Source organism: Natrix helvetica (assembly GCF_964273705.1).
Source record: "Natrix helvetica genome assembly, chromosome: 2".
In the NCBI taxonomy this organism is placed as follows: domain Eukaryota; kingdom Metazoa; phylum Chordata; class Lepidosauria; order Squamata; family Natricidae; genus Natrix; species Natrix helvetica.
Window position 1 is genome coordinate 201,212,003 of NC_138552.1, and position 21,731 is coordinate 201,233,733.

The following is a 21,731-nucleotide window of genomic DNA, read 5'->3' on the forward strand; positions in this document are numbered from 1 at the left end:
TTATCCTCTTTAATAGTTGAAAAGAAGAAATTGTGGCTAATTTATGTGGCAACGTCAAGAGATAGAAGAACAATTGAAGATGATCGCAAAGTATCAAAATCTGAAAACCGAAGTTTGTGGCATAAACTGACTGTGGTTGTCCCAGGCCATAAACTGACTATAGTGGTACCATACGCAAAAACCCCTAGATGGCGCTTAGAAAATCTACTCATTGATAATAGTTCATCTGTCAATTGCAATAGGCCACACTGCTTGGATTCGCACATATTATGCTAATACATTATAGTTTAAATTTCTATTACAAAACACACAATGACTGACTTTAGATGAAATTTAAGATGCCCATGGACATGAAATCACTTAGCTCTTTAAAGATATATGGAATCATTCAAATGAAGTAGAAATTTCTCCTATTGCATTTGTTATCAGAGCCACATAGTTGATACAGAAGTAAAATACAGAGGTATCTGCAAAGTTTGTCACAATACAGGTTTGCACTTTTTGTACATGTATTGCAACATCTTATTAAAATCTTACAGGGGAAAAACCTATGGCACAAAAAAGCTCCTAGTTCCCACATAATATTTATCAATGATGATTAAAAACAAGAAATAATTTATCTCTCCCTCTCCCTCTCTCTCTCTACACCTACACCAGTGACGTGCAGTCAGGTGAGGCAGGGGAGGCAGAGCCTCACCGCTCTCATCATGAAAATATAAAAAAAATTACTCCAGGAAGCCGTGAAAGTGGCTGGGAGAGGCGCGCGGCTTGCTTTAGCCTCCCTGGACATCTCAGCAGCAGCCCCAAGTGTGCCGATCTCGCCATTTTTTACATCGGGCGACCCCAGGATCCTTGCAAGGGGAATGGGACGTGTGCAGGAGGCTCCTCAGCTCCAGCCTCAATCAGCGCAGCCGCGGTCCCCTTCATCTTGCCTCAGGAAGGAGGGGAATGGGACCACGTATGCAGGGGAAGGGGATCGCGGCTCTGCTAATCTGAGGCTGTGCGCTGAGGAGCCGCCTGAACACGTGGTCCCATTCCCCTTGCAAGGATCCCGGGCTCGCCCGATGCAAAAAATGCCTAGGTACCGTGTTTCCCCGAAAATACAACCTGTCCCGCGCTCACTGACCTAGCGTTATCCCGAAAGTGCCAAGTTACAGGAGCCGGGGGTGGGGGGAGCGCTCACGTTGCTTGCCGCCTTCGGTATACCGCTAGGTTGGGGAGTGGCGTTCTGTCCGGCCAGAGGGGAGAGTTGACGGGCGGCTGCTCTCTTGTGAACTGGCTCCCGAAGAGCCGGGCACAGCAGCAGCCACCCGGCAAATCCCCTCTCCAGCCAGGAAAAGCGCCATTCACTGACCTCAGCAGCCGCCCAGCAAATCCCCTCTCCAGCCGGGAAAAGCGCCATTCACTGACCTAGGGGGTACCAAGCCCTTGCGCAGCTCTCCCAGGCCACCGCTGCTGGCTGCTGCTGCCCGCCGCCGCCCCCCGCCGCCCCGCTCCGCTCCGCGCATAACTTCCAAACTCCAAAACTGGTGGGCCGGCTGCTGGAAGACTCTGTCCGGAAAACTCTCTGTCCGGCAGCTGGCCCACCATAGAGAGCACTCCTAGAGCGGCCGATGCTGGAAGTTTTGGAGTTTGGAAGTTATGCGCGGAGCGGAGCGGGGCAGCGGGGGGCGGCGGCGGGCAGCAGCAGCCAGCGGCGGGCACAGGAGCCAGCAGCGGTGGCCTGGGAGAGCTGCGCAAGCGCTTGGTACCCCCTAGGTCAGTGAATGGCGCTTTTCCCGGCTGGAGAGGGGATTTGCCGGGCGGCTGCTGAGGTCAGTGAATGGAGCTTTTCCCGGCTGGAGAGGGGATTTGCCGGGCGGCTGCTGAGGTCAGTGAATGGCGCTTTTCCCGGCTGGAGAGGGGATTTGCCGGGCGGCTGCTGAGGTCAGTGAATGGAGCTTTTCCCGGCTGGAGAGGGGATTTGCCGGGCGGCTGCTGAGGTCAGTGAATGGCGCTTTTCCCGGCTGGAGAGGGGATTTGCCGGGCGGCTGCTGAGGTCAGTGAATGGCGCTTTTCCCGGCTGGAGAGGGGATTTGCCGGGCGGCTGCTGAGGTCAGTGAATGGCGCTTTTCCCGGCTGGAGAGGGGATTTGCCGGGCGGCTGCTGAGGTCAGTGAACGGCGCTTTTCCCGGCTGGAGAGGGGATTTGCCGGGCGGCTGCTGAGGTCAGTGAACGACGCTTTTCCCGGCTGGAGAGGGGATTTGCCGGGCGGCTGCTGAGGTCAGTGAATGGCGCTTTTCCCGGCTGGAGAGGGGATTTGCCGGGCGGCTGCTGAGGTCAGTGAACGGCGCTTTTCCCGGCTGGAGAGGGGATTTGCCGGGCGGCTGCTGAGGTCAGTGAACGACGCTTTTCCCGGCTGGAGAGGGGATTTGCCGGGCGGCTGCTGAGGTCAGTGAACGGCGCTTTTCCCGGCTGGAGAGGGGATTTGCCGGGCGGCTGCTGAGGTCAGTGAACAGCGCTTTTCCCGGCTGGAGAGGGGATTTGCCGGGCGGCTGCTGAGGTCAGTGAACGGCGCTTTTCCCGGCTGGAGAGGGGATTTGCCGGGCGGCTGCTGAGGTCAGTGAACGGCGCTTTTCCCGGCTGGAGAGGGGATTTGCCGGGCGGCTGCTGAGGTCAGTGAACGGCGCTTTTCCCGGCTGGAGACGGGATTTGCCGGGCGGCTGCTGAGGTCAGTGAACGGCGCTTTTCCCGGCTGTAGAGGGGATTTGCCGGGCGGCTGCTGAGGTCAGTGAACGGCGCTTTTCCCGGCTGTAGAGGGGATTTGCCGGGCGGCTGCTGAGGTCAGTGAACGGCGCTTTTCCCGGCTGGAGAGGGGATTTGCCGGGCGGCTGCTGAGGTCAGTGAACGGCGCTTTTCCCGGCTGGAGAGGGGATTTGCCGGGCGGCTGCTGAGGTCAGTGAACGGCGCTTTTCCAGGCTGGAGAGGGGATTTGCCGGGCGGCTGCTGAGGTCAGTGAACGGCGCTTTTCCCGGCTGGAGAGGGGATTTGCCGGGCGGCTGCTGAGGTCAGTGAACGGCGCTTTTCCCGGCTGGAGAGGGGATTTGCCGGGCGGCTGCTGAGGTCAGTGAACGGCGCTTTTCCCGGCTGGAGAGGGGATTTGCCGGGCGGCTGCTGAGGTCAGTGAATGGCGCTTTTCCCGGCTGGAGAGGGGATTTGCCGGGCGGCTGCTGAGGTCAGTGAATGGCGCTTTTCCCGGCTGGAGAGGGGATTTGCCGGGCGGCTGCTGAGGTCAGTGAATGGAGCTTTTCCCGGCTGGAGAGGGGATTTGCCGGGCGGCTGCTGAGGTCAGTGAATGGCGCTTTTCCCGGCTGGAGAGGGGATTTGCCGGGCGGCTGCTGAGGTCAGTGAATGGCGATTTTCCCGGCCGGAGAGGGGATTTGCCGGGCGGCTGCTGCTGTGCCCGGCTCTTCGGGAGCCAGTTCACAAGAGAGCAGCCGCCCGTCAACTCTCCCCTCTGGCCGGACAGAACGCCACTCCCCAACCTAGCGGTATACCGAAGGCGGCAAGCAACATGAGCGCTCCCCCCACCCCCGGCTCCTGTAACTTGGCGCTTTCGGGATAACGCTAGGTCAGTGAGCGCGGGACAGGTTGTATTTTCGGGGAAACACGGTACCTAGGCATTTTTTGCATCGGGCGAGCCCGGGATCCTTGCAAGGGGAATGGGACCACGTGTGCAGGCGGCTCCTCAGCGCACAGCCTCAGATTAGCAGAGCCGTGATCCCCTTCCCCTGCACACGTGGTCCCATTCCCCTCCTTCCTGAGGCAAGATGAAGGGGACCGCGGCTGCGCTGATTGAGGCTGGAGCTGAAGAAACTTCTCCGTTTGGGCTGCGCCCGTGCGATCGGAGCAACCACGTGGTTTGATGACGTCACCAGCCTCACCAGTCATAAACGTCACCGCACGTCACTGACCTACACACGCGCGCGCGCACACACACACACGTCAATCAAATTTGGGATTTTTCTAATCTCAGTTTATTCATGAACTCTTATCTGGTTCTTTCTCAAAAGCAGCCAAACAAGCACGATTTAAAGAAAAGCAAATTCAAATATACTGTAAGTCAATTACTTGAAACATAAAACTGTTTTTACGGAGACCAGCAACTGAATTCTATCTGAGAAAGATATTAATTGCAATCTTCTGAACAGAGTAGAATGGCAAGCTTTGCAATTAAATTAAAGGTGCAGGATTATGCCAGATAACCAAACTTGATTGTTTTCTCATCATCTCCTGAATTCATCATGTTACATAGTTACTTATCTCACTTAAATAATGCAAGAAACTCAAAACTTCTAGCAAATAGAGCCTGGCTTTGTTAACAAAGAGCATATTGCAAGCAGCAAAGAATACATTGGCAGAATCTTTTATTACATAGATTATGAAGGTTATGCAGTTCTGAAAGCCACATATAGAACTATAAAATACTGTTTTTAAAAAACACCTTTTTCTGGTGTAATTGTTTTTTGTCCCAATTCAGTCTATTTCAAAGAAGGTTTGTTCACTTGGCAAAATGCTGAAGTCTGGTTTTGCATGTAAACTAGGAAGCTTTGATATATGTAGCACATCAACCAAAGTTTCCATTTCCTCCCATTTTTATGCATCTGGAATTATGTGGAATGTTTAGTATCTGTTCAGATGGATTATAGAACTTATTGTGATACTGAGATGTTGTAACATTGTGATGTTTAATTCCTGGTAGCTACCCCAGAGTCATGACATTGAGATGATGAATACACACACACACACACACACACTCACAGACAGTAGAAAAGTTAGCCATTTTCCTTTTAGCTGGATGGGATAAGACTATGTGATCAATATTGAAAATGTGGTTACACAATTTACATATCATAATGCACTACTCCAGGTCTCCATGTAGGCCAGTGATGTGCGGTGAGGTTTATGGCTGGTGAGGCACTGACACAGTGGTGGGTTTCAAATATTTTTAGACTTGTGGACTTCAACTCCCAGAATTCCACAGCCAGGCATGCTCAGTTCCAATTTAAAGCGACAGCATTTGTTTTTCTCCTTTGCGAAAAAAAGGTTCCTTTTTTCATTTTCATTTTCTTCTCCCTTCCCCTTCTTCCTCCCTCTCTCCCTTCCTCCCCCTCTCTCAAACACACACACACACACACACACAAGTTGGATTGGACTATCTCTCCTACCCCCTTTCCTCTTTCACTCACTCTCAAACAAACACACACAGAGAGAGAAGTTGGATTGGACTATCTCTCCTACCCCCTTCCCTCTCTCATTCACTCTCAAACAAACAAATACACACACACAAAAGTTAGATTGGGCATCTTTTCCAGTGGCTTGATGCAGCTCCTCTGCCATCCTCCCATTCCCCTGCTGCCTTCCCCAAACACCTCCACCATTGCAAATGCAGCCTGCTGTCTGGGTGGGAAATGCCTGGAACGCAATAAAGCCCACCCACTCACCTCCTGCTGGCAGGCTGGAGTGATTGCAGAGGCAGAGAAGCCGGAGGGGAGCTGATCCGAGCCTTCCAAAAGAAAGAGGCTAGGGGAAAGTGTGTGTTGCTACAGCATGGCTCTTTGCCTGGCTTCCCTGGATGACTCTGCTTAACTGTTAAAAAAAGCCTCTAAAAAGTGCCCTCTACTTTGAGGCAGGAGAACTGCGTGCCTCACCTACATCAGGAATTTTTAGGCTTTTAATCTTTGCTTAACTCTGCTCGAGTGATCATAAAACGCCTAAAGTCAGACTAGGGGAGGCATGCAGTTCTCCTGCCTCATAGTAGAGGGTGCTTTTTAAGAGGTTCTGATCCAAAAGGATCTCGGCATTGGTTTGTCAGACAGAGTTCATGTGAGGCTCTTCAGAGCTCACACACCCCACGTCTATCCAGCTGAAGAACTTCTGGTCATTTTCTAGATTATGGTATTTTTCATAGCCATTATATTTAGGAATTCTTCATTAAATCTATAGAGAACATTTTTAGTAATCTGAGCACAAGCCATTAATTTATCAATTAGTGCTGAAGTACATGTGATCATTTTATTTTTCTACAATAGAATAAAAACAAACTTCTTAAAGTTTAACTTAAAGTTAAATGATTAAACCAAGCAAAATCTTTGTAGTAGAATGGACTACTTGAGTTCTTTGTAAAAGTATCTTCAAGTAAATCAGTAAGTTCCCTAGTGGCAATGACAAATCCATGTTGTTTTCTTGATAGTAATATGACCGTAAAGTGCCATGCCTCCCCCCCACCCCCCCCAGATATTTGCTTTTCAAATTCTCAAACTTCACAGTGCTGAGATTTCAGTTCTTGATGATATCCTGTCGATGCCCCAACCTTGCTTAGGTGTTTCAAGATTTGCCGTGAACACTTACGTGCTGCCACCTGCCAACTTTTCCTCAAGTGAAGGGTTTAGCCAACTGTTAAAAGCAACCTCCTGTTCTCCAACTCCTTTCCACTGAGCAAAGCAGAAAAGGGAGGGAAATACCAGAAATAGGGGAAGAAATGGCCTTGCAATATTGCTCCACATTTTGGACCCATCTCTTATAATATACAGATATTAGGAAAAGTAGCTAATGAGATATTTCCCATCTCTTCTTTCTTATATACAGATATGCATTTTTATCATTACAATACAAGTAGTGAACAAATGAAACTAGCCAATTCTCAATTAATCTGTTTCAGAATTAAAGACTGACCATATTTTCAACAAATTTCCCCCAAAGGGGAATAGTGGCAACTTATCGGTAGTTATGGAAAATTATTGAGTCCACATATGAGGGTACAGCTTTTAGACAACGCATAACAGAGGTGGGTTTGTACCAGTTTGGCCGAGTAGGTAGTAACTCGGCTGTCTCCCCCCCGAACTGGTTCAATTGGCAGTGCCGTTAGGCACCGCCATCTTGTTTTTTGCTTCTGCGCATGTGCAGAAGCAATTTTTTTACCACTGCGGATGCGCACATAGTGCGCATCAAGCGCGTTCAAAGTGTGCGTGTGCCCGAAGCACGTCTCTGAGCGAACCAGCAGTAGAAGAAGCCAGAACCCACCCCTGATGCATAAATCTTTTTTTTCAGCTTTGGATTAGACACTCTGGATGTTCTCCAAATCAGCACTAATCTCTTCAATGTTTTCCAATTAATTCATTAATGCAGATTAATGTGACAAAAAAACCCAAGTCAGACTACTCTGCTAAACCATTGGTTCACATGAGCTGCATTTCAGAAAGCCTCAAATCAAAAGAAATAGGATAGGATAGGATCAGTGGAGGGCTGCTGCTGGTTCGGACTGGTTCAGGCGAACCAGTAGTTGCAACCTGCGGATGGGCCTACCCACCTACCCCGGAGCTATGCTGTCCTATTTAGCCTTGTTTTTGATGCCATACGCTTGCACGCAAGGCACAGGGGTGAGCAAAGCGCATGTGAGGAAGACCCTCCATGTGTGGATGGCATGCATGCATGTGAAGCAAGCATGCGCACAGGCTCACAACCAGCAAACCAGTTGTTAAGGTAAGTGCAGCCTACCTCTGGATAGGATAAGATAGGATAGGATAGAATAGAAACTTTATTGTCACTTTAAATGTACACTTTATTGTCACTTTAAATGTACACTAATCAACATACATTAAAATAAAATTATACTTCTGTTTTACAGGAATACCTGAAAGTTAGTACAAATGTTTGTAAAATGGTTTTAAAATCCATTAGCAATGGCTACACTAGTACAAAGCTACTGATGGCTAATATAATTGCAACAGCTATCTGGATCGTAAGAGGGCTTTTAAATGCAAACTCTTTTGATTCTGATAAGGATCTATTTCTGTCTAACAGTCTAAATATGGCAAAACTCAGCAATGAACTTTGCATCAAGTGGAACAGGACCCGTTTCTGCAGACTTAAAAAAAAAACACCTATCAGCAGCAGAAATGAGATGCCACAAGGACTGTTTCATATCAAGCTTAGGTTTTGTTTAAAAAAAAAATGCTAACAGCAGCACTTGGGCTGTTGCTGAAAAAATATATATCCCAGCCTGGAATATAAAGCAGGCTCATGAACTATATCCGCAGCATATTTCACTGCAGTTTTGGGGCGGAGTGGGGGGGGGGGGGGGGACACCTCTCTTTTTTTTAACTGAGTCAGGAATTCCAACAGATTGGCAAAACAAAAGACTGGTTGATTTTTACATTTTTGACAATGACGTACTGCATAATAGTTATAACTGCTTAGTTCTCAATAGCTCGATACAAAGGCACTACGTAGGCATATACAAACATGACTATTTCCCCCCAAACAGACCAATAATAAAGTTCCAAAATAACATTCAGATATCCTGCTCTGAACCCTGCAAGAGCCATTTTATCATTAGCTTTAGAGTCAGCATAACAAGTTGCAGTCTCCCCTCAAACACAGAAGGGGGGCAAACTATTACACTGCAGCAAACTATTTATATAGATTTCAAATTAATATGCACTTTTCGAGGTGAAGGTTGGATGAGTAATTCACTGGTCACCTTCTTGATTCGTAGGACCATCATGAGAAGATTCCCGTTTTTGGGACAATGAGTTGTACTTGATTATAATCATCATCAGAAAATGTAGTGTGATAGAAACAGAATCTTTGTCTTTCCAACCCCCTGAAAACTATTGCAGGGAACTGGGGGATACTGTGGAGGCAATCTGGAAGCCTCACTAAGACATACGACATTCACTGCATGAATGGAAGTACAATAATACAATAATACAGTAGTAGAGTTGGAAGGGACCTTGGAGGCCTTCTAGTCCAACCCCCTGCCTAGGCAGGAAACCATATACCGTTTCAGGCAAATGGCTATCCAACATCTTCTTAAAGACTTCCAGTGTTGGGGCATTCACAACTTCTGGAGGCAAGCTGTTCCACTGATTAATTGTTCTAACTGTCAGGAAGTTTCTCCTCAGTTCTTCTCAGTTCAGGAAGTTTATTAGTGCAACGTTGGAGGTAACCCAATTATGGAGGAAGAATTAACATTAGGGCTATTTTAAATGTTAATGACTATTTTGTGTTTTTTCCTGGCTGCTGTTTGTTTTAAACAAAAATTTTGTATGTGCATTTGTCTTTATTCATTTTTTATTATCACTAGCCACCTCAAGTAATGTATTCAAGATGAACAGCCATATAAATCAATTAAATAAAACATTTAAAGCTAACTGGCATATAGTAGACACAGGGTTTGCATCTCCAGCATTCCAAGAAAGCACTAAAGTCATTGCCTGAATTCTTCAAAGGAGGCAGAGAAAGAACACTGCATGCAACTATCACCATAAATTTGTTACCTGGTCAGAGAAGGAAATAGAGCAACAGATGGGTGAGGATTTGCAGAGATAATCAAAGAGGAAGGCTTAGGAACAAGGTATGTTTCTTTAGTAGGCATGATATCTAGATTACAATGGGGGTCCCTGCTGGAGCAAAAGCTTTGTTTCAAAGTTAATAATAATTTAAGTTCCTTAATAAGTACTGACTTGCCAAATATCATCCAGAGAGAACTGAGTATTGATGATTCATGTTATGTTCCAAGCAATAAATGTTGGGAAGCATGCTTCACCCATTACGTATAGGTAAACAACAATTAACTACATTTATTTTCACAATGGAGAGGTAAGTAGGCATGACTGAGGCAATCACTTCTTATTATCCATAAATGCACAGGGTAGGTATCTAAATTACTCAAAGACAAATAGACAGGCTCACCTTGAGCACTCCCTAGTGACAGCCTGTCAACAAATATCATCTGCAAAAGACTGCTCAGTTTTGCGCCCCCCCTCCCCCATTATGCCTCTTGGGTTTTCTACTTACCATATTTTCCCGTCCATAAGAAGCCCCCATGTACAGAATGCCCCCCTTTTCTCACCCAAAATTCAGAAATTAATATTTTCAGCAATCAAAGTTTCTCTCATGAGACTAGTTTGCAGAGATAATGTATCGGCAGTTTCGCAACCGTGGTTCTCGTCTCATAAGACTGCCCCTACATTTTTAGGTAAATATTTTAAAGAAAAAGTACTGTCTGATACATGGAAAAATACGGTATGCCAACTGTTATTTTCGAATCACTTCCTTGCAATTCTCTGGTTGGTGCAATGAAAAAGGAAAGTATTTAATTCTAGACATGATTTTTACTTTCATCTTAGATTTTCAGCACAGAGCAACATTTTTCATTTATAATATAGGTAGTCCTCGACTTACAACAGTTCATTTAGTGACCATTCAAAGTTACAACGGCAATGAAAAAAAGTGACTTATGACCGTTTTTCAGACTTATGACCTATGCAGCATCCCCATGATCACTTGATCAACATTTCAGATGCTTGGCAATCATCCATACACGGTTGCAATGTCCCAGGGTCATGTGATCATTTTTTGCGACCTTCTGGCAAGCAAAGTCAATGGGAAAGCCAGATTCACTTAACAGCCAGGTTACTAATTTATCAACTGCAGTGACTCACTTAACAACTATGGTAAGAAAGGTAGTAAAATGGGGCAAAACTCACTTAACAAATTTCTCACTTAACAGAAGAAATGTTGGGCTCAATTGTGGTCGTAAGTCGAGGACTAATGTACTTCTATCATTTTTTTACTGCGTTAGTGTAGCTTGTCTTCAATCTTGAATAAGGAAATAAAATTCAAGCTGTGAATTTTGCTATTCAATTTTGTTGAACAGAAAATAGCAGTACCTTTTTATACCCAAAAATAATTTGATATTTCTCATATAAACACATATTCTCCAGGGTTAGTTATAAAGATTAACAGTTAGAAGCTCCTAGCTGACCTTGCCTGATCCCAGGATCATGTGAGTACGGAAGTCCACCAGATAACTCCAGAATTTTAATAGCAGGCTCAGATTTGAAAAAGCATCCTGGAAGAGCTTTTATAAGTCATTTCTAAGAAAACTTAATAACTGTGTCTATGAAGACACCAGATGTTCATTCTGGTTTGTAGACTCTACCTTTAGAATATCTTTTTGTAAAAATATGGAAAGTATGGAATAGCCTCTAGCCCCAGAACAGAATCTTCAGATCATTTCCACCTGGAAGTTCTGGAGAAATGGGAACCCTTGAGAGGAGACTTTGGTATGTGCATAGGTGCAGAAGAGAAATATGAGGGAAGTATCCATACAGGATTCAGCCTGTTTCTGTAATATGGATGTCTACAACCTTCTAATTAAATGCTTTTCTTCAAATACAATAAATAGCAATAATGAGAGTTAAATACCGTGTTTCCCCGAAAATACACCATGTCCTGAAACTAAACCCTTGCGACATTTTTCGCGTGCGCAAAAATATAAGCCCACCCTCGAAAATAAACCCTCTGGACAATCCCCCCCCTCCGACCAGGCAGAGCACCGCTCGCCGACCTAGCGGTATCCCGAAGGCACCAAGCCACGGGAATGAGGTGGGGGCAAAGGCGCTTGCGTTGCTTGGTGCTTTCGGGGTACCGCTAGGTCAGTCAGCGACGCTGTGCCCAGCTGAAGAAGGGGGGGTTGCTGGGCAGCTGCTCTCTTGCGAGCGGGCTCCTGAAGAGCCGGGCACAGCCTCAGGGTCGAATGGCTGTGTTGCGCTGTCGCAGCAGCAACGCAGCAGCCATGAGGTGACCAAGCTTATGAGCAGCCGCCCGGCAACCCCCCTTTCCAGCCGGGTACAGCGCCGCTGACCGACCTAGCAGTACCCGGAAGGCACCAAGCAACGCGAGCGCCTGTTCACCGCCCTCCGCGTCCCGTGGCTCGGTGCCTTCGGAATGCCCCTAGGTGAGTGAATGGGGCTCTGCATGGCTGGAGGGGAGTTTCGCAGCGGCTTTTCCTCTCCCCGTTCGCGCGAAGGGCATCTGCGCTGCTGGCGCCGTCCGCCGCTTGGGTTTTTTTTTCAAAGCACGGAGGACGGCGCCAGCAGCGCAGATGCCCTTCGCGCGAGCGGGGAGAGGAAAAGCCGCTGCGAAACTCCCCTCCAGCCATGCAGAGCCCCATTCACTCACCTAGGGGCATTCCGAAGGCACCGAGCCACGGGACGCGGAGGGCGGTGAACAGGCGCTCGCGTTGCTTGGTGCCTTCCGGGTACTGCTAGGTCGGTCAGCGGCGCTGTACCCGGCTGGAAAGGGGGGTTGCCGGGCGGCTGCTCATAAGCTTGGTCACCTCATGGCTGCTGCGTTGCTGCTGCGACAGCGCAACACAGCCATTCGACCCTGAGGCTGTGCCCGGCTCTTCGGGAACCCAGTCACAAGGGAGCAGCCGCCCGGCAACCCAAAAATAATAAACCCTCCCCTTTAATAAGCCCAAGGCCATATTTCGTGGGTCAAAAAAATATAAGCCCCTGGCGTATTTTCGGGGAAACACGGTAATTAAAGTACCTGTTTTTCCCTTTCAAAATAGGGTAATGTGATTTAAAGGTGAAGGTAAAGGTTTCCCTCACACGTATATGCCAGTTGTTCCCGATTCTATGGGGTGGGACTCATATCCATTTCAAAGCCGAAGAGCCAGCGGTGTCCGAAGATGTCTCCATGCTTATGTGGCCGGCATGACTAAATGCCAAAGGCGCACGGAGCGTTGTTACCTTCCCACCAAAGTGGTCCCTATTTTGCTACTTGCATTTTTTACGTGCTTTCGAAATGCTAGGTTGGCAGAAGCTGGGACAAGTAATGGGAGCCCACTCCGTTATGCAGTGCTAGGGATTCAAACCGCTGAACTCCCAACCTTTCTGATTGACAAGCTCAGCGTCTTAGTCACTGAGCCACCACGTCCCTAGGGCAATGTGATATAGTCACCTTCAAAAATACATTCATAACTGGAAACTAAATCATTTCTTAGAATAGCTCATCAACCTAGTTCAGGTAAAACTTTTATTGCATAAAAGTTTTATTTACAACATTTTATGAAGGTCCGGATATTGTTGTGCTCTCATTTTTAACTATTCTATTTCCTCACCAATAAGTTTTTATTATTATTATTCTTTTTACAGAAAATTTCACTGACGAAGAAAGTTAGAATTTCTATACAATACCTTTTCACTGTAATGTTAAAAACTCTGTATGGAAGCATTCCATTTTTCGGATCACAGTTGAAGCACAACTTATTTTCACATCCTGCTGCACTTCACTTGAAGCAACAGATATTCGAGCATTTCTATTCTTGTCAGCCACTTTTGAAATCAACTCTTATCATGTGAGGTGAGAAATTACAGAGCACAGAGATTTTCACTTAGGAATACCTTTTCTATACTGAGATTAGGACAGCAGTTTTTCCAACTAAAATCTGTTAGATACTTGTTCTAACTACAGTGTTTTCCAGCAAGGTCCTCTGTTCTGGCGGGAACAGAGGTTTAATCCTACTGGTCGAAGGGTCTGACAGCTCCCTATAAAAGGGCTGCTGTCAGACTCAACCTTTGCTGTATTGTTCTCACTTGTTGTACTTAATAAAGAGCGGTTGTTACAGTTAAGCCTGTATGTGCCTATCCATTACCCAATCTAACACTGGCGACGAAGGTGGGATTGGAAGGCAACTAGGCGAACCAAAAGAGCGTAGCAATCCAGCAAGTACATCAGCGCGGCTTCAAGCAGCCATTTTTGAGCAGCAAACTCCCACTGCCCACTGTACGCAAAATGGCCATGCACGCACCACTGACTCCATATGACCCAGTCACCAAGCACTGGGACTCGAACATGCTACGATTTGACTGCTTCCTCGAGGCAAACAACCTCATGGGCCTTTCTGAAGGCCGCAATAAGAACATGTTCCTCAGATACTGTGGCCGGGAAGTGTTCGAGATGGTGAAAGACCTCTCTGAGCCGACACCGCTGCAATCAGTCGCCTGGTCCAGCAAACGTTGAGAACCCATTATGACCCCAAGCCATCCAAGCACGTTCGCTGGCATGAGCTTAACATCAGGAACCAGAAAGAGGGAGAGTCGATTAATGAGTACATTGCGGCACTTCGCAAGGTCGCAGCGTTCTGCGAATTCTGAGACCTTGATGAGCTGATTCTGGATCACATAATTTGCGCCGTGCAGGACATTAACCTACAGAGGAGGTTACTCGCTAAATCTAACCTCACTCTGCAGATCACATTGGACGAGGTCAGGGCATCCGAATGAGCTGTCAAATCTACTGAGACTCTGCAGCGCTAAAGCGTTCCACAAGACGCGCGAAAGAGTACTCACGTATATCGTGAGGCTGCAGAGCTCGAGAGCTCAGAGGTGAGGAAGATGCCGCATGCGCAGTAGCCGCGCCCAGCCGGTGCGCAAATTCAAACCGCGTCTCCCTCCTTGCGCTAGCTGTGGAGGAGACCATGCCAGATCGGCTTGCCATTTCCGCGACGCAACCTGCCAGCGCTGCGAGTGAAAGTGGCACATCGCCAAGGTGTGCTGGAGCGAATTCCCTGTCACTACCTGGCAGCCTAGAAGCGCACCAAAGCTCCAACAGAGGGCCAACCACAGCAGAAGCCACCACGGCACTCAGAGGGCGACAATAGAGTCACCTACCACACGTCAATTGGCCAAGTCCACACCAGGCGGCCAAAAAAGCTGAAGGTCACAGTCCTCATCAGGGACTCTCCATGTGAGATGGAGATCAACACCGGGTCATCACTGACCATCATGCCTGGGTCTACCCTAAAGCAGTCTATCCCTAGCCTAAAGAAGCAGCATCTTCGTACCCCTGACATCTGTCTATGCGATTACCAGGGGAACCAGGTCCCCATCGTGGGCCAAGGCACCTTCCAGGTGAAGTTCAAGCAGTTCAGCAGGAAACTCCCAGTGACAGTGGTTAGCAGCAACCTGCAGAGCCTCCTAGGGCTAGATTGGTTCCAAGCCCTGGGCGTAGAGGTGACCGGTATGAACACTTTGAAAGGCGATGGCGCTAAAGCCACCTTTAAGGAATTCAAGGACGTCTTCGGCACCGGTCTGGGTAAGTATGTGGGGACTCCAATTTCCTTTAGTTTGGATCCCAACATAGCCCCAATAAGGCTAAAATCCAGGAGAGTACCTTTTGCTCTCTGCCCCAAAATTGACAGGGAAATTGACAAGCTCGTAGACCAGGGAATCCTAGAGCCGGTCGATCACGCACGCTGGGAGACCCCTATAGTGACACCTGTCAAATTTGACGAGTCTGTCCGCATCTGCATGGACTACAAGTGCACAATAAATAAAGCGCTACAACAAAGCGCCTACCCTGTACCCTTTGTACAGCACCTCCTTCATTCATTAGGCTCCGGAAATTTTTTCACAAAATTGGACATGGCACAGGCATACCAACAATTGCCTGTAGATGGCACTACGGCGGAGGCCCAAACCATTGTGATGCACAGAGTGCATTCAAATGTATCGCCCCTAGACAGTTCCAAAGCGTCATGTAGCGGCTTTTGCATGGGATACCAGGAATCGTCCCCTATTTCGACGACATCTTGGTATCAGCTGCAAACGAGGCGCAACTTTTAAAACGTGTACGAACAGTTTTGGCTCAAATTAGAGACAAAGGCCTCCGTCTCAAAAAAGAGAAATGCCAAATTAACGTGCCAAGGGTTGAATTCTTAGGGTATCTAATCGATGGCTCTGGGATTCACCCGACCACACAAAAAATCAAAGCAATTCAGGACGTCCCCACACCTCACAATCAAACCGAGCTGCAGGCATTTCTCGGGCTCCTTAATTTCTACAGCGTCTTTCTTAAACAGAAAGCCACCATTGCTGAGCCATTAAACCGTCTCCTGCTAACAACGCGAAGTGGTCCTTGGGCAGAGCAGAGGCTGCTGCATTTGCCACAGTAAAATGACTGCTGTCGGCGGACTCCTTTCTGGTACAATACAGCCAGACCCTGCCGTTGGTGCTGACCTGTGACGCTTTCCCGTTCGGCGTTGGTGCCGTCCTCAACCACCGCATGCCCAACGGAACCGAAGCCCCTATTGCATTTTACTCCAAGACCTTGTCTGCCGCAGAGCGGAATTACAGCCAGCTGGACCATGAGGCTTTGGCTGCAGTGGCTGGAGTAAAGAGTTTCCATGAGTATCTATATAGCCGGGACTTTGAACTGGTTACGGACCACAAGCCGTTATTGGCCTTACTGGCTAGGGACCGACCTACCCCAGTGTCATTATCACCCCGCATGACCAGATGGACCATCTTCCTAGCTGCCTACTCCTACCGTCTCATCCACTGACCAGGCTCCACTTTGGGGCACGCTGACGCTCTAAGCCGCTGCCCGCTGCCTGAACTTCTCACTGACCCTACTCCCGAGACGCCAGTCCTCCTCATTGACTGCCTTGAGACTGGGCCTGTCTCGTACAGTGACGTTGCCTATCACTCTGCAAAGGACTCCACCATCAAACAAATTTTGAACTGGGTGTGGAGGGGGTGGGGTCTGTTGGAGCTGATTTCAAAACGTATTTTGCCAAACGCGATGAGTTATCGGTTGTAAATAGCTGTTTACTGTGGGGGAACCGGGTTGTTGTTCCACCCAAACTGCACATTGCAGTATTAGAGGTTTTACACGTAGGGCATCCTGGAATTGTCAGGATGAAGTCTCTGGCTAGGACTTATGTGTGGTGGCATAACATTGAGCGACCTCAAGCACCATGGTCTAGGGTGCACATTGACTTTGCTGGCCCAGTTCACGGCCAGACATTTCTCAAACAGTAGTTGTGGACGCCTACTTAAAATGGTTAAAGGTAGTCCTGATGACCTCCACTACGGCAGAAGCGGTCATCAAGGTGCTACGGAGACTTTTCTCCACGCATGGCCTGCCCGATGTCTTGGTCTCTGACAACGGGCCCCAATTCACGGCCATGCAATTTGAGACCATCCTAGCAGCTCAGGGAATCAGGCATGCCCTGGTCGCGTCATTCCATCCGCCCTCCAATGGTCAGGCGGAGAGAATGGTGAGATCTGCAAAAGAGACCCTCACTAGGATGGGCCCGGGAGATTGGCAAACATGGGTCGACCACTATTTGCTAATTCAGCACATCACACCCAGTGCCACTACAGGGAGAAGTCCCTCCGAGCTTCTCATGGGTCGCCGGCTAAGGTCCCACTTAGACCGGCTACACCCCAATTATTCTGCCTCATCACCCCCAGACTCCACAAGCAAGATTTGGACATTTAGCGTAGGGGATTCGGTATACGACCACAACTACGTCCACAACTACGCCGGGGAACTCTGTGGATTCCTGCCACAGTGATAGGCATCACCGGCCCTCGCTCTTACCTCCTTAAAGCTCAAGGACAGTAGGAATTGGAGAAGGCAATTATAGGGATTAAAGGCAACCTTTTGTATTAGGCTTCAAAGCGACAGAACAAACCTTTTTGGTTCTCAAACACATTATTGGGAATGAATTTTGGGAAAAGTGGAAACTGGAAAAAGTGGAAAAGTTAAGGACTTTGAAAAGATAAATAAGCCCTTAAGGCAGTGGTGGCTTTTCCAGACTGAGTGCCCAATGCTCATTGAAATGTGCATGAATGCGCACACGCATGCTTGAATCCCCAAAATGCTATGTGTGGACGGACCCTGTGCATGTGCCCCACCCCCATGTGCATGCACCGGCCTGCATGCACCCTGTCCTCCATGCATGTGCATGTGGCCCCCTGCCCACGTGCATGCGTGCGTGCCCCCGCACGCACCCGGTCCCACGCATGCATGCGCACCTTGCATTCACCTTTTCCCTTATGCATGTGCACAGTCCCCTGCATGCACCCCCACACCGTGCATGCACACACGGCCCCCCGCACGTGCTCCCCCACATTTGTGGCAGAGACCTAAAGACCAGCAGGATGCACGCATGCATGCGGGGCAGAGCTTAACTGGTGTGAAGGCTCACGTGCCCACAGAGAGGGTGCTGCGTGCCACCTCTGGCACATGTGCCATAGGTTCGCCATCACAGCCTTAAGGAAAGAAGAGGTGGGATAAATGGGATCTTATTGACTGAACATGTATTTGTAAAGTTCCTACCTCTCAACACGGACTTCAGATTCAATTTGGCTTGACGATGCAGCTCCTCTACGCAGGGTGGCCTGGTGGAAGGTAAAAAGACATTCTCCTGCTGATGCCAGGGAGCTGTATAATGAACTGTCCATCTACTCTCTTCATCTAGGTTGGAGACAGCTGTAAAAGAGCGGAAAGACGAAGATACATTCAATGATGTGTTAAACACTAAAAGTTAAAAGAATCAAATCGCTTGATAAACTCGGGAGAAACGACAGGAGAAATAACAACCAATTTGATTGCTCACTCTATTTTATACGTAGAAAGGCTTTTATGTGGTTTGCTATAACATAGTCCAGGGGTGTCCAAACTTGGGAACTTTAAGACATGTGGACTTCAACTCCCAGAATTCCCCAGCCAGCATGGCTGGCTGGGGAATTCTGGGAGTTGAAGTCCACAAGTCTTAAAGTTCCCAAGTTTGGACACCCCTGACATAGTCCAACAGTTCGAAAACCAGAGTAAAGAATGTGTGTGATATTTTTAAAAATATTTTATTTTTTATTTCCTTCTGTGTTTATGTGATTCCAACCGAAGGTAATTATAGATACAGTTGTTGTTTTTAAAATGCATGCAATACAACAACATACAACAAAACACGACTTCAGCACCATCAGGAGCAAGCAATAACACACTTCAAATAAAACAAAGACTGAAATAATTTCCCAAAGACCCTTTGGAAGACCCAGGACTTAACACAGTACAGGCTAAGGCCCAGTCTAATTTCAGGGGATATGCATTAGTGTTATACAACTGTAATGGAGTAGGGTTGTGATTTGAAAGGATATGTAGCAAAATGTATTCGTACAAGCATCTCTGGAAGTCTTAGCATTTTGCGATCCTTCCCCGATTGTCTCTGCATATCTGTGCATGCATAGTCATTTGCTTCCCTGGGCAAGGAAGATATAACTCAGGACAGATTTTTTTTTTAAAAAAAACATGGAATAGCTTGCTAAAATATTAGAGGAGAGTGTTTAGAATTGTTCTGCCTGACCAAAGAATTCCACAAACAGAAAGAAGGCTCTGACCCAGACCCTCATTTACATAAAGTTTTCATTTACATAAAGTCATGAAAGGAGTAGACAAGTCAACCTCAGACGACAAAAGCACAAAAGCAAAAGGAATCTCTTGGGAACAGTCCTAAATCGTATAAAAGAAATATCCATTTATTTATTTATTTATTTCCACCTTTCGTCACTAAAAAGAATGAAAATACTTGCACAAATAACGTCAGAAACAGTGTATATAACAACGTGGGACACCCTTCTATTGGACCCCACCTTGTCTGACTTTTACAAGTTGCTCAAAACTTCCAGAGGGCATTCTATCTTTGGTTATAATTTAGCTGTTAGTTTCATTTTATTCTACGCTTTTACGGGTTTGCAGAATGTTTATTTGTGTACTTTTATATGTACTTGCGTAGGTGTTTATATTGTAAACTGCAAGCTCCCTACGTATTGTTTATAAATGTAATTAAATAATTACAAAATGATTTAAAAGAATAATATGTTCCAAGGGCCGGTGAATGTAATTTTAAAACAGGCAGGACATTTTTTTTTTTATAGCCCGCCTTAAAGAACAGCTTGGTCGAAGGCTAAATGAAACTTCCATGAGACTTTCCCAAGCTAAAGTCTTCTTTGAGTTGGAAGTTTGCCTGCCTCACCTCAACAATCTCCTAAAAGTGTGGGACACGTAGTGGTGTTTCCAATATTGAACACAGCAAGCAGACAGAGAATTAAATAGATAATTAAATCCTCCAGTTAATCTGTTCCCACAATGCTCAAGTGTGCTGGAAACAACATTTGCACTTCCCTCTAGAAAATGCTAGTGGGGCTACTGTGCTGTGAAAGGCTGCTGGATCCTGATCAATTTCTTCTGGCAGGACCTGAGACAGAAATACTTCAATGATTAATTTTCCCAACGTGGAATTGGAGGGGGGTGAAGGCAGACATTTTTCTAGTTAGAACAGGCAGATGAAGAAATGGGGACAGAAACTTCAGGAGAATGGATTGGGAGGCAAAGCAACTCCATCCTTTTCAACATCTCAATATGTAGTTAATTTATCTCTTCCTCTCCCCCAAAAAGTTCTGTACATCCCATAGTTACTAGAACTCAGCCTAAATGACTTCAAAGTAGAGCCAGGAAAACAAAGCACAAATGATATTCCCATCTAAGCTTGCCACAGAAACAGAACATTGCCAATGGAGATGGATTACATAAAGTGCTTATAGAAAGGAATACTATGATCAAATAAGATCAAATTAAAAACTACAGGTGACCCTCAATTGACAACCATTTGTTTACAACAGTACTTTAAAAAGAGGCTTACGATTATTCATTATACTTATGACTGTCACAGATTCCCAAAAGTGATAAAAATGTGGATGCTTGGCAACAGGCATGAATTTATGACAGCTGTACCAACCTGGGGGCATAATCCCTATTTGCAATCTTCCAACAAGCAAAGTCAATGGAGGAAACCTGGTTCACTTAATGACTGCATGATTCACATAACAACTGCAGTGATTTGGTTAACAATCCTTCCAAAAAGGTCATAAAATTAGGCACAACTCACTCAATGAACTGACTTGCTTAGCAATGGAAATTCTGGTCACAAATGTGGCCGTAAGTCAAGGACTACTTGCCAAAGGATACTGCTTATGTAATGATTTATAAATATCACATTTTCTTTGTAAATACAGTAATGAATAGACGGAATTCTGCCTTCATATGGTCTTCACATAAGAGGAGTTCTGGAATTCCTTGTCTCCTTGGATGACACTATAGTGTTTTGCACAAGTGCTTTCTTTATTTCATGGTTTGCTAAAATAGAGGAGCCCAACCCCAGGCCTGCACCAGTGGTGGGATTTTTTTTTTTTTACTACCGGTTCTGTGGGCGTGGCTTGGTGGGCGTGGTGTGGCTTGGTGGGCATGGCTTGATGGGTGTGGGAGGGGAAGGATACTGCAAAATCCCCATTCCCTCCCCACCCCCACTAACCTGCTTTCCATCTCCGTTCTCCTGTTCAGGGCAATGAAAGAAGATCAGCTGGGAGGCAGCGGGAGTAGAGCCAGCCTTTTGCCGGTTCTCCGAACTACTCAAAATTTCTGCTACCAGTTCTCCAGAACCTGTCAGAACTGGCTGAATACCACCTCTGGCATGTCTACTAAAAACAATGTAGGCATGCCCTTCAGAAAGATCCAAAAGTTGATATAAATTGTAATTTTGTGAGTTAGTTATTAGATGGTGTGTGCATGTGTGTTCACTCAAATAAGTGAATTAAATTTTATAAAGTGTTAACAATAACCAATCCCCTTAATTTAATTAAATCAGAAAAGTGTTGAGACTTGGATGGTATTGTCTATGCCGGTGTTTCTCAACCTTGGCAACTTGAAGATGACTGGACTTCAACTCCCAGAATTCCCCAGCCAGCGCTGGTTGGGAAATTCTGGGAGTTGAAGTCCAGACAACTTCAAGATGCCAAGGCTGAGAAACACTGGTCTATGCAGATTCTCAGTAATCCAGGTCCTGGTTATCCCAAAGGTGACATCTTTGAAGACATTTCACTTCTCATCCCAAAAACTGAAAGAGCTTCTTGGATGAGAAGCAAAACATATTCAAAGAACAAGAAAGTCTAGTTGCCTCTTGAAAAAGAAGCACTTTTGGGTTGGATAGTATTCCTCTTAAAACTCAGCAGCCATCTTTTATTGGGCTTTATTAACAAAGCACAAACTGCTAT

General features: G+C 46.8%; 1 protein-coding gene across 4 annotated transcripts in view; it reads right to left on the bottom strand.

Moving 5' to 3' along the window:
• NHSL1 (NHS like 1) overlaps positions 1 to 21,731 on the bottom strand; it is a 167,523-nt gene that overhangs the window by 37,427 nt on the left and 108,365 nt on the right. For all 4 annotated transcript variants that reach the window (XM_081944368.1, XM_081944370.1, XM_081944371.1 and 1 more), the window contains exon 2: positions 17,965 to 18,117. In XM_081944368.1, the coding sequence (XP_081800494.1) occupies positions 17,965 to 18,117 (153 nt within the window). The remainder of the gene's footprint in view (positions 1 to 17,964; positions 18,118 to 21,731) is intronic.